General features: G+C 52.2%; 1 protein-coding gene across 2 annotated transcripts in view; it reads left to right on the plus strand.

Moving 5' to 3' along the window:
• Nucleotides 1-12,755, plus strand: part of NFIX (nuclear factor I X) — a 96,386-nt gene that overhangs the window by 14,136 nt on the left and 69,495 nt on the right. Inside the window, exon 1 of one of the 2 annotated variants that reach the window (XM_030879901.2) lies at nucleotides 12,283-12,731. The exons of the other annotated variant lie outside the window; for it this stretch is intronic. Coding sequence (XP_030735761.1) covers nucleotides 12,729-12,731 — 3 coding nt within the window. The 5' untranslated portion in view covers nucleotides 12,283-12,728. Of the gene's footprint in view, nucleotides 1-12,282; nucleotides 12,732-12,755 lie in introns of those variants that run through there. 2 annotated transcript variants of the gene reach the window in all.

Raw genomic sequence — 12,755 nt, forward strand, 5'->3', positions numbered from 1 at the left:
CAGCTCAGGCCGCGCGCTACCAGCCCTCCTGGACTTTCCCTCAGGTGCGCCCGGGGCTTGGAGGCGGGTTCCCTGTGAGCACCGTGGACCTCAGGAGCGAGTGTGGGTGGGTTTTGGAGGGATGGGAGATGTCTTAAAATAGAAGCGCCTCGCTGAACGGAGGTGGGGGGAGGGCGTCCCAAGACTCCCTAGACGGCCCCACTGCCCAACTAAAGCGCTCCGGATGCCCCCGCCCGCCGAAGAAAGATCAACTTCCGTGCCTTCTCCAGAGCGCCCCGAGGGGAGGATCCAGACCGTCCCCCACGTCGCCCTGAAGCCCCCCAGTCCGCGTGTGTTTGTGGAAATTCCGGCAGAGCCATGCAGCGGGTGCCCGGTGCCCGTGTGCTAGCCCCAGCGTATGCCCCTCGCCAGGCTCCCGCCTCCTGCGACTCCTTTCATTGTCACCTCCCGGGTATTCTTTAAGTGCGTGACATTTCCCCGACCCGCTGCAATTGGCTCACGCTTGGCTTGGGGGGCAACATAGGTGGGTGAGGGTCGTGGCGAGGCCTCCCCTGGGCTCAGGCAAGGGGAGGGCTGGGTGTTTTCCACGCGCGGAACTTGGGTGCTGACTGTCGTTGTCACCTGCAACGCGCACCACAGGGTAGAAGGGGACAGCATAGCCCTCCAAGGTGCGGACGGCCGGGACCCGAGGGCGTTTGAGGGCCAGCGCTTAAAGTCGGGCGTGCGCGTGCGCCGAGGCGAAAAGGCGGGAAGTGGTGCGTTGAAGCCCCGGATGTGGAAAGCGCCTGTGGCACAAGGTTGTGTCGCTCGGCAGGCGGAACGGCTCCAGGCGTTGAATGAGGAGTGAGGACCACTGCCCCCGTGGGCAGGTGAGGGGAAACCGGGAATGGGTGTGAAGGAGCAGCGGCGACAGGCGAGGCCTAGGGCCGTTTGCGTTCGCAGCCAGAAGCACCAGAATGATGCCAACTAGACCCCGAGGGGGTCTGTGGCGGCCTTTCGGACCCCGCACTGCGCAGGCGCGGCTCCCTCTAGCCCCGTTGCGGCCCAACCCCTCCCCGCGACCCCGCAGAAAGTAACCCGGTGCGGGCGTCGAGGGCCGGCCTGGTTCGCGTTCTGGGACATTCGCCATTTGCAGCACCAGAGGCCTGCGCCAGAAGGGGCTCAAATGGCGGCGTTTTGGCCTCGAGGCGGGTTCGGTCCCTTCACCAGGCGTGCGACGTGAGGTTCCGGGCCGCCGTTTCCTCATTGTCCCTCCTCCTGTGCCATCTTGATACCCGACAGGGGATAACGAGAGGGCTTTGGGGAGAATGCGATGTTAATGATTCCTGTTCTTTGGTTGCTTGAGGGACTTTTTGAGCTTAACTGCCCCAGAATCTTGAGGGCAACTTTGGGGCGTCCTTACGGAGAGAATCCCTCGTACGCGTCTCAGCCTCCAGACCCCTAGCCTCGGAAGAGCCTCCCCAAGTCGCCTCTTTTTTTGTGTGTGAATAAGGGCGGGGAAATTTACCAGGGGAGCATTTTGTTTGTTTCAAGGGTTGGCTGGGTTTGGGGGCGTTTGGCCTCCAGCGAGCACAGGGAAGAAATGTGACTAAGTGTTAGAAAATGCGCTTTCCCTTTCCCTCTTTTCCGCCCTCAGGCCGCGGGAGTTGCGCAGCTTCTAAGAACCTTTATAAAAAATTTCCCCCTCAGATATCCTCTGATCGACACCGCCTTCCCTCGGCGCTGACTTCTTGAATTTGGGGCGCTAAGGCCTCTCCACCCATTGCTTCCAGCCATTTTGCAGCACTTCTGGGCAGGCCGGGGGAGAGGATGGAAAAGTGGAAAAAGAACGTGTGCGCCGAGTGGATCCGACTTAACCTGTTCGAGAGGGAAGCTAGTGTCCGGAAGGCGTCCCCCCCAGTCTACCCCCGGAGCTCGAGCAGCCCCCGGGCGTTCAGAGAAAGCACTCAGGGGCCTCCCGATCTGCCCCTCGGAAGCCAGTCATAAACCCGACTTCTCATCGCCCGAATTACTTAAGGGCGCTTTGATGGTGTTAGGTCCTTTTCCTTTTCCACGTGCGGATCACTCAGCCCGCTCCAGCTGCGACTGGGGAGGTGACCCGGGGCAGCGGTTGACACGGCGCTCGGCACCCTCGATGGGATGGGAGGCGCCCCATCCCAGTCGCATCCACTCCCCTCACGCTCCCAGACCACACTTAGCTCCCCTTTTTTCCCCCCCTTTTATTTTTCAGGTCATCTTTTCCCTCTTCTTTAAAAAAATTATTTTAAAAATTGTAAGGAGTTTTTGTACTTTTTTTTTTTTTTCTTAACGTGAGACAGAGGCTGTTTAATGGAAACAGGCATTTAAAAAAAGAGAAAGGAAGAAATACATGTCGGCTGTCCGTGGAGCTCGAGCCTCGCCTGCTTGGCGACTGAGCTTTTGGTCGCCGGTTCCCTGGTAGAACCGGCATGGGGCACCTGGGATCTCTGCCCGTGAAAAGGCGCTATAGAAATACGAGGAATTATTATGATTTTAATAAAATTGTGTCTCATTTAGGAGCGCGCTTCTGCACTGCCTCTGTCGTCGGAGCCCGGGTTTGCCACCGCAAAGTCTGTAATCAGAGAAAAATACCAGCTTTGTTGAGGGTTAGAATATATCATTGGCTAATGTGTGCGGTTTTTTTTTTTAATAATGTTAAGCATTGGAATAATTAAAGAGTGAGAAATAATTCGTCTCTCCTCTCCCCTCGGTATTGTCTTATTTAAGGGTGGAAAGCGCACTTTTAGGCAAAGCTAGTTAGTTTTAATGCGGGCTTTATTTCTCAATCGCCTTCCCTCCGCTCCGGTTTGATTCGCAAATCCCCAAACTGGCACAAGCCGGGAAACTTGCCGCGGCGGCCGTTCTTCTCCCGGAGTTGGAGGCTCGCTTTCCTTTTTTCCCCCCTCTTTCAGAGACAACCCTCTCTTCTTCCCTCCCCTGCCTCTGGGCCCTGACCCACTGCCTGGTTTTCGCTAGAGCGATTTAAAAAAGAAAGGAAGAAAGGAGCCGGGCTCTGGTACCCCCGTGCCAGCCGAGGGCGCGTTTCCCTGGCGGCCGGCTGGTGGGAGAGTCAAACCCGGTGGCTGGCGGGTGTGGGGTCTCAGATGCACAGTCTCGCCGCCTACCCTGCACGCCCCCCCGCCAAAAAAAAGGATCAAGTAATCCAGTATTTCTAAAGATTGAAGCCTCAGAGAGCTCAGATCCCTTGTCATATTTTAAATTAAGCCGAACAGTTCTTTCTTCCCAGCCTCATATGCAATAGGAAGAGAAAATTCGGTCCTCGAGAGCCTGCCCTGGCAGCCCCGTGCCCTTGGTAGGGGAGAGAGCTGTCTACTTGGGCTGGGGCTGGCATCCAGCCCCAGGATGGTGCCACTACCCACAGGGCCTAGATTTGGGGCAGGAGAGCAGGGTCCAGGGCCAGTGGTGGGCACAGCCTAGGGAGATGTAGGAACAGAAGAAGAAACATTTCATCAGGGCTGCAGAGGTTTGCTTCAGGCTGGTGGGAGGCTGAGCCACTGTCCTGGTCATTCCCCCAGGTGTGGGGTGGACGGGCTTGAAGGAAAAAGAGGCTTTGGTGGTGCTTGGGGAAGACGCAGCTCCTGTGAGAAAAGAAAGGGGAAAGAGGGCAAGAAATTGGGGGTAGGGGCTTGTGCCCCAGGCACCAGTGGCTGAGCAGTGGCTTCGCATTGCAAAGGGAGTTATTTATTTGCTTCAGGTGTTTTTAATTAAAAGGGTTCCTGTTTTATTTACCTTGTTATTCGGTGCTTAGACTTTTCAGCGATCCCTTGCATTTTTTTTTTTTTTACATAAGCAGAAACTTTTTTCTCCCCTTGGAAAGATATTGTGGGAGGTATTTTGCCTTCAGTGCTTTCTCTTTCCTGCTTTTTTTAAAATTTAATTTTAAAATTTTAAAGTAAATTTAGTGCGAGTGAAAGTGAGGGGGGAGCCAGCTGGGGCTGGAGCCAGGGAAAGAGGGAGGCAGATGCAGCAGAGTTGGGCCTCCCTTCCCGCGGCAGCTCCACCCCAGGACCCCCTCACTCTCTAGGCCCCCTTCTGCCACTGCTACTCCCTTCCTCTCCCTGCAAGGCTCTTTTGGACAGGGACGAGGGGAGCCTGTCCTGTTGCGTGCTCATTCACTCTTCAGGAACCCCTGCCTCTGCAGAGCCACTTTTCCCTCATGACCACCTAATATCAGGGCCCCCCAGTCCCTGCCTGCTTACTCCCGTCAGTCAGCTTTCAGCTCGGTGGGCCCAGTTTGTCTCCCACACTTGCCCTGCTTGTCCACTAACCCCGCTGCATAGTTGGTTGCCCTGTTGATGGGATCAGAGTTGGGCAAGCACAGAGAGAGACGGACAGACAGACAGAGGCGCAGAAACCCGTCTGCAGCAGTGAGGATTCAAGCGGCTTCTTTTCACTATGAATTTTTGTGGTCACATGAGTAGTGCACTTGGCTCTGTAACGTGCGTGTATACATAGGTGCTCAATTTTGAGGCTGCTGGTGCGGGCAGGAGCTATTTCTAAGGCATATGAATTATGAGGACTCTGTAGTTGAAACACTCAAGGCGCCTTGAGCAGTGCTGAAAACGTTCTATTTCTTAATCTGGGTGGAGGTACACAGGTGTGTTCACTTTGTGAAAAATGTATCGAGTGGAAGACTTAGAACTGTGTGCCTTCTTTCTGTGTGCCACACTTCAGTTAAAAAGTTTATTTTTTAAAAAGGAAGGCACAGCCTCAAAAGTAAAGGCCGAGGGTTACAAAATAATAATAATCATTATTATTATTTAAATAAGAAAGTTCTCCAGCCTGCTTTGCTCAGGCCTCTCCACTAAGGAATGGTGGGAGGGCTTGTAAAAATTAGTGGGCTGATAAAAAACCTCTCAGGCATGTGGCCCATGAGGCTTCCTTCCTCCACATGTGCGGAGTGCCTGGAAACCACCTGCAGACTTAGGTTTAGCTGTAGGATTTTAACATCTCAGGACCAAAGGATAGAAATTGGTAAGGAAGAAGTTACATGCCAATTACATTTTGCTCTCAACATCTGGAAAGCAAAATTGCAGCTGTTCTCCCCCTCCCCATTACCACCTCTTCTTTTTTTTCTGCACACTTAAATTTTTTGTACTTGTGCCATTCGTACTTCGGTTTTCTGCACTGTTAAAACATTTTCACGGCTCTGACGAAATCAAATTGTTGGGTTTGGGCTTTTAAAAAAAATGTGTATGTATATGTATGTATCTTACAGTCTGACAGTATAATTTTTTGGAGCGATTTATTTGAACAGGCCCGCAATCAGTTGATAATCCCCTTCCTTTTCTTTCCCCTTCTTGGCCTTTCCAGCACCATTCAGGCCAGAAGCTTGAGGGAGAACGCTTGGCCGCTCTTGCCTCTGCTCCTTTGGGCAGGTACTGACAGCTTCGCCCTCCACGGCCCTTCTGCGGTGTTTTTGTTTTCCCTTCGCCCCCCAAAAATATTTGAACCAAAAAGCCTCTTTTTTTTTTTCCTCCACCCACAGCAAACTGAAAGGGCTAGTGAACCGTGATTCAACAGAGCGAGGGCGCCTCTTTTCTTCCTTAGCATTAATTAACTCAAGTTCGTTAGGACGTTGGGTCTGTCGCCCACAGTTTTCTCTTGTGTGTGCTGAATCGGGTCATAGAGGGAGACTTCCCATGCAAACAGTTTGTGTTGGAGCTGGAGGACACAGAGGGGGAGAGAGGGTAAGAAAGAAAGGGAGCCAGTGAGGGACGGATTGTGGCCGAGGGGTGGGCATGGTCCTAAGCTCTGGGCACCCTGGTGCCAGCCTCTGAAGGGGCTAGACACCGGGGGGATAAGGATTCTCGGGTTTCCTTGGCAATGATCCTGATAATAAAATAGTTGGGGAGAACAATACATTTTGAGGGATTGAAAAATGTCTTCCTTCCAACTCCTAAAACTGTACATTTGGGGGAAGCCGCTTGCTTGGACAGGGCCCATCCAGCTCCCCTGAGCCCTCGAGCAGTGAAAACCTCGGGCTCTTCCCATCCTGGCCACCGGCTCTCTGCCCCAGGCTCTGGGCACTGCCTGTTGCCACAGCAACTGCAAGAAAGAGGTTCTCTCTGGGTCTAGGGGAGTGCAGACCAGGCAGAGGGCACCCGGAGCTCAGAGAAACTCTCCTCTTGCCCTGGCCCTTCTCTCCTGTGGCAGGGGGAATAGACCTGGCAAAGCAAGGGGGTGTCAAAACATCCTGACGGAACTCTTGGAGCTCATGAAGAGGACTTGGGAAGGCCACAGGAATTGTCTCCAAAGTGCAGGGCGAGTGGTGGGGAGAGGGGAGAGGACCATCTTCCCTGGAGGATCCCCAAGCATTTTCTGGGGTCAGTAGTTGGCAGCCGGGCCTTGGGCGAGAGTTTTCAACATTTTGTTGTTTGCTCTGGCCTCCTCTCTTGCCCTCCAGATATTTTCTCAATGCGCTGGGCACAGACCTCATCTTCACCTGCTAGTCTCCCCTTACCATGCGTTTTGTCAGTTTTTCTTTAGAGAAAGTTGTGAAGTTGGCTTGTGGGGTTCTTCCTTCTTCCCGGACCCTTGACCACGATGGAGTGACACTTTCCAGACCGACCTGGTGGGTGAGGCTCAGGCTTTGCACTGCCCTTGCCCCTTGAAGCCCTTGACTGTCATCTGTCCTGTGCGTTGGTTCATTCTGACCTTCGGAGGGTCCCGTCCTCACAGAGCTCCCTGAATGGACGACCGGGCTCTGACTTTCCCGGCTTTTACTTCTATTTGGTGACACAAGAAAGTTTCAAGCAAAATAGTGAATTAAAGACTAGGGTTTTGTTTCCCATACTCTGTAGAGGATGAAAGTAAACAATTTCCAGTTGCACTAGAGAGAATAGATCGTCTTCCCCCAATACCTCTATTCCTGCCCGATTTTATTCAGTGCCAGGAGGGAGAGGGGAGATGTGCCTGGAGCAGGGTAGTGTTCGGAGCCAGAATGAGGCTGCCTGTTGGCCCGATCCCAGGCCACCGCTCCCGGTTTGTAGTCAGGAGGAGAAAAGGAAGGGAAGGGGGTGGGTGTTGGTTTATAGGAGTGTGCAGCCTGGTTCTGAGGCAGGCCTCATCCTAGACCCAGCAAGGGGTGCAGGGCAAATCCATTCAGCAAGCTGAGGATGCTAGAAAACCCCCGTCCGGTCCGCCATTCCTGGGCAGAGAAAAACAGGCCCAAGTCAGCCAAAAACCCGCTTTGTCCAAATTCTCCGAGCCTCCTCGCAATGTGCATATTCTGGTTTCCATGCTTGGCGGTTCCAGACTCTTGGATGATTTTACTGTGGCTGCAGAGCCCCTTCCTGCCTGCCCGCCCCCCCCACCACCACCCAGAGAGGGGAGGCCCCACCCACCTCTCAGATAAGCAGCCGGCCCCTTCCTTTTGCTGCCTACGGGTTCTCTTTCCATTTCTGTCCGGGAGTCGGGCCACTGCTTCTTGTATCCCTTCTTCTTTGGGACAAGATGGAAGATCTCAGGGGTACGAAGTTGGCTTCTTTTCGGTTCAGGCCAACGCTGAATTATAAAATCCCGGGAATTGGACAGGCTAATCAGGGCTCTATTTGTGGCCTTTTAAAATTTCCTGCATCTTTTTTCACCCAGGCTGCAGATATGCAGTAGTAAAATGGATCCTGATATATCTGGTAATTCCTATGTAGGTTTTTGTCAGTTATTTGCACTGTGTACAGTTATCCAAATTAACACGGACATATATAAAACTAGCATGTGTCCAGGGTCTGAAAGAATAAATCTGAGCCTTAAAGCAAGCAGGATGTGGACAAATAGGATTTTTTTTTTTTAAAGATAAAGTGACCTCCAAATAGTGGCCCTGTTTTTAAAGATATAACTTCTTGTGCTTCTAGATGTTTTACTATTGGCAGGTATAGGCCAGTTGCAAAACCCGTCTCGGGCTGGGAAAATTATTTTGTTTCCTTGAATATTTTTGAATACTGTGTATATGAGTGAGATTCTGTACACATTTCCCTGTTTTCCCTTAAATAATCCAGAAGGCCTCATTTCTTTTGTGGATTTTTGGAAAACGACACATTTAACTTTCTCAAGCTAGAAGCAGTCACTTTAGCTAGTTTTTCTTTTCTTTTCTTCCCCTTCTGCTTCTCTTTCTCATTCTTCTTCTTCTTCCCCCTGTCCTAGAGTCCTTATCTTTTCTCCTTGCTCATTTTCCCTTTTCAGCTGCGTCTTCTTTCCCTCCATCTCTGTCCTTCTCTCTCTTTGCAGTTTTGGGCCCAGCTTGTCTTGCTCTCTCAGGATTGGGCTTCCTTCTCTCCTTCTTTCCCCCTCCCCCTGTTCCTCCTCTTCCTACGGCCTGCTCATTCTTTTTCTTTTGGAGGCACATTTTTCCTAGTGATGGCTGAAACCAGCATGGGTATTTCAGAAATGTTTCAGTGAAAACTGTTGTTGTTTTAAAAAAAAATCAAATTCTATATACGTGACAGTAATGAGAGAGGTCTTTCTCTCACAAAGGCAGAAAAATTCCTCTCCACAAACTACAAGCCCATGTGAATTTTAAAAGTCGAATCTCTGGCTTCTGGGATTTTTCTGTTAAATGAGGGAAAATACCTTTCCCCTCAAATTTCCCTGCTTTTCCTTAATTTTTCCTCTTTGTTGTCTTTTTCTTTTTTGCTCACTACTGTCACCAGCATCACTGGCTTCCTTACCCCTCCGTTTTTTCTCTCATTCCCTTTCTCCCCTCCCCTCTCCTTCTCCTCCAAGGCTTGCCTGTCCCCTTGCTCCCTCCATCCCCTGAGCCCTTACATTTTCAGGTGGCTCAGCCCTGGAGAAGCCTTGAATCCTCAGAGGTTTTTTTTTTTTTGCCTTGGCTCTGATCGGGGTGCAGGGTACAGAGTATCTGAGTTCCTAGCCAAGACCGAGACTGGGACAGGTAATCTTCCAACAGGAGCCTCTACTCTCTTAACAAAAGGGGGACAGTCCCCTTTTGTCTGGGGTTTCTGAGGGGCGTGTCCAGGACCGAAAGCCGCCATCAGTGGCATTCAGGAGGAGGGGGCTGTAGGGGTCGGGTTCGCCAAGTGTTTCTATTGGAACCTGAGCGATTCTTCTCTGTGTGCCCCACAGGAGGGAGAGAGACCCAGTCATTAGAAATACCCTGGCTGCTCACCCAGGCAGGCCTCCCCGCCCCGAGAGCCAGATACCTCTGCGGGAGCAGGGTGAGGGGAGAGCGCTGCCTGGGAATCCTCTCAGCCCACCTTCAAGGTTACAGGCCACTGGCAGGTGAAGGACAATTGATGATTGTTCTCCTTCCCTGTTCCTCCCCTGGGAAGTGCCTGTTGCTCTTCCTGTTAAGGGAGAATTGAGGGGGTGCAGTGGGTCCCTGCGGCTCCATGGAGACACTCCATTGGTCCTCCTGGGCCACTTTTATGTGCAGTCTCTCCACCACTCCATCGACCTTTGACCTCTCCCTTCATCCAGGAGTGAATCATGGATCTTGTCCTGTTTCCCTAACTTACAAGTGGATCCTTGCATCCACCATCTCCCTTGCCACCTACCCAGTTGCACCACCGGATTCAGAATCGACCCATGTTTAGCACCCGGCATGGTGGTCTGTGAGATGGAACATGGTAGACTTCTCTAGGAGGCTCACGCTGGCCGTTTTCTGTTTGGTGTCTAATATTTAGTATGAATCAAAATACCAGAAAAACACACCCCCGTGCCAAATATAAACTCACTTGTAGTTTCTACCATCTCATCTTTATTACATTTTTTTGTTTGTTTCGTCTCATCTTTAGAAAGTAACATTGCTTCTCTCAAGGTGGAGAGAGACAGGGTTTGGTACCTTATGTTACTCAGCTAATATCCTTGACTAATTGGACCCAAGCTGGTTATTAACGTGATGTTAATTATTGAACACCACCCTAAGAGGCCTGTCTTGCAGTGACACCTGCCTCTTGCTCTCTCGCCTCTAACTGTTTCTCTCGGCCAGTCAGGCCAGTCAGGGCCTGGACTGGGGTCCCAGGTGCTGAGCGGCACTGTTCCTGTTGTCTGGGTCCCGCGCCAGCCCAGGGCTGCATGTTTTGTTTGGGCACACCCCGGGCCCTCTTCCTCGAACCTTTCCGCTGAGCGTAAAGGCCACCGAGCACAGGGTTTCAGATGGGGAAGAAAGGGGCGAGAGTGAGCAGTGACCTTTCTGTTGCCAGCTGAGGGCTGAGCCCCACCTGGGGACGGGGCAGCTATAGGGACTGGGTTCTGAGTAGGATCAGTCTCTCCCTGCCTGTGTTCATGTCCTCCTCTGCTCTTCCATTTCTTTAATAACTGTCCCCTCCTTACTGCTTCTCAAAGGCCTAAAGCATGGCTGCTCAAGGGCCCCTACCGGAGAGGACCCAGTGGAGGCTTCCACACTCCTGGCTTCTCTCCCCCATGTTCACCTTTCCTGTCTGGGTGGAAGGTCCAGAGCAGGGGTTCCCCTGGGGAGCTCTTCCTGGTGACTCGGTTTCCCCAAGGTTGTCTCACGTTTCCTGATAGAGCTCTTTCCTGCTTTCTTGTTTCCTTTATTAGCTCTCTTCCTTTCCTTTAGGGCTCTTATTTCACGCTCTTGCACCTTCCTCCGTATGGTTTGGGCCCTTTAGTCTGAATTGAACGGGGCACAGGTAGGTGAGTGTTCCCTCTCCTCCAACCAAGAAACACTAAACACAGACCAAGTGGAGAGGGCAGAGCTGGAGAAAGCAAAGAATCAAGAGTTCAGGAGGTGGTGGTGGTGGTGGTGGTGGTGGTCGTGCACAGGCAGGACCCTGTGTTTGGAAGTAGTGTCCATCTCCGTGCCTTTGTCACTTCCTCCCGGGGTTGGCTGTTGTGTTTGTGGCTGCGTGTAGTGCTTGTCAGTGGAGTGCTGTGACAGGAGGCTATTTTAATAAACTGTTGCAGTTTCTCGAGCAGAGCTGCATTGCGTTGGCATCCCTCTTCACTGCTAATGGAGCGTGCGTGGCTGGGTGTGGGCCGCCGCCGAGGGAGGCACTGAGCTTGCTGGGGGCTGGGGAGAGGGAGGCTGTGAGGTGCTGGGGGGGCCTGCCTCCCTCGTCTGGGAGTGCTCCTGTGAGCAGCAGCCAGACCGGGGGAAAGGGTGGCTACACCCTGGGCGCCAGGTCCCTGCCCTGGAAGTGCTGTTGGCATCGACACTTTCCGAGCTCTCTTTCTTCTTCTCTTTCTATTCATAGCACGGCAGGCAGGCTTGTGTGTATGGCCAGGGAGGAAAACTTCCACTCGCCCCTGTGCGTCCCATAAACAAAAAAAGAAATAGAACCAGAAAAAGAGTGTGCAGGCCTTAGAGAAAGAGACTGAAACCAAAACACAGAGAAGAAGGCGCAGCTGCTTTCCCCAAGGCCTTCTGGGGCTCCCTCCCGCCCGACAGCCTGCCCGGAGTCAGGCCTTTATTTATTTATTTTTCTGGCTTAAAAAAAAAAAAATTCTGTGTCTTCCTCAGCCCCAGTCCCCCTCACCCCCTTCAGATTTGCTGGGTGGCCGCTGCCAAATGGACCCGAGTGGGAGCCTGGAATGAAAAATTCATAACTGCTGGACTTTGCTTGTTCATTAGACGTGAACTTGTCGATTGGGCAAATTGTTTTTGGTCTCCAACTGCCGGGGGCTCTCCCCACCCTCTCGGCTTGCCCGGTTCCCTCCTCCCCTTGGACGCAGCCATTGGCTGCTCGAGGATGTCTCATTGCCAAATAGGTGGATCCTTCTCTCTCTCCCTCCCCCCTTCCTCCCCCCCCCCTTTTTTTTACTGGCTTTGGCACAAGCAAATGGATGGGGATTGAGCATGAAAGGGGAGAGAGAGAGGGAGTTTGAGAGAGAGAAAAGAAGCAAAAAAAAAAAAAAAATCCAAAACCCAACCAGCGCACATACATACACACACAAACACACACACAACACACACACACAGCCCCATCCCATCCACGTCCTCTCTCTCTCTCTCCCTCTCTCTCTCTCTCCTTCCCTCCCTCCCTCCCTTGCTCCCTCCCTCTTTTGCACGCTTCTGCCAGCGACGATCTGCAGCCGGTCCGAACTCGTCCTCTTCCCCGGGAATCTGCGAGCTCCCCCTTTGCCTGCGATCAGGCTCAGAGGCGGAGGGAGGCAGCTCGAAGTTTATACCCCTGTGCCGCTGCCAAAGCCGAAAGCCTTTTTCTTCAGCTGCCGCTTTTCCCCCTCCTGGTTTTTGTTTTTGTTTTTGTTTTGCACAGGGGTGGGGTAGGGCGTGTTGTGTGTTGGGGGGGCGGGTGGGAGGTAGGTTTTGACTTTTAAATTTTGCATATTTTTATTTAATTAATTAATTTATTTATTTATTTTTAACTGGAAGGTGATGCACAGGGGGTGAAACTGAAAAAAATTTTTTTGTTGGCTTTTGTTTACCTGGCGTGTGTGGTAACCAACTCGCTCCCTCTCTCTGCTTGCTATCCCTGACCTTTCTTTCTTTTTGCTCCTTTAAAAAAAATATTAATTTCCCCCTTCTGTGCAGTGGAGCATGGGTGGGGGAGAGGAGGGGGAAGGGTTTGAGAATCCACCCAAGCCCGGCCCCTATTCCCCAGAACACCAATAATAACCCCCTTTAAAACATTTACCTTCCTCCCCTGCTCCTCCCCCTCCCCCCTCCCCCCACCCGCCCCCAACTCACAACTCTGTTGAGTCCAGAAGCTCAGAATCGGGCGTTGGGCTTTGCCGGGTGCTTCAGATCAATGGTAATTATTTAATTTTTTCCAGTT

Source organism: Globicephala melas, chromosome 3 (genome assembly GCF_963455315.2).
Source record: "Globicephala melas chromosome 3, mGloMel1.2, whole genome shotgun sequence".
NCBI lineage: Eukaryota > Metazoa > Chordata > Mammalia > Artiodactyla > Delphinidae > Globicephala > Globicephala melas.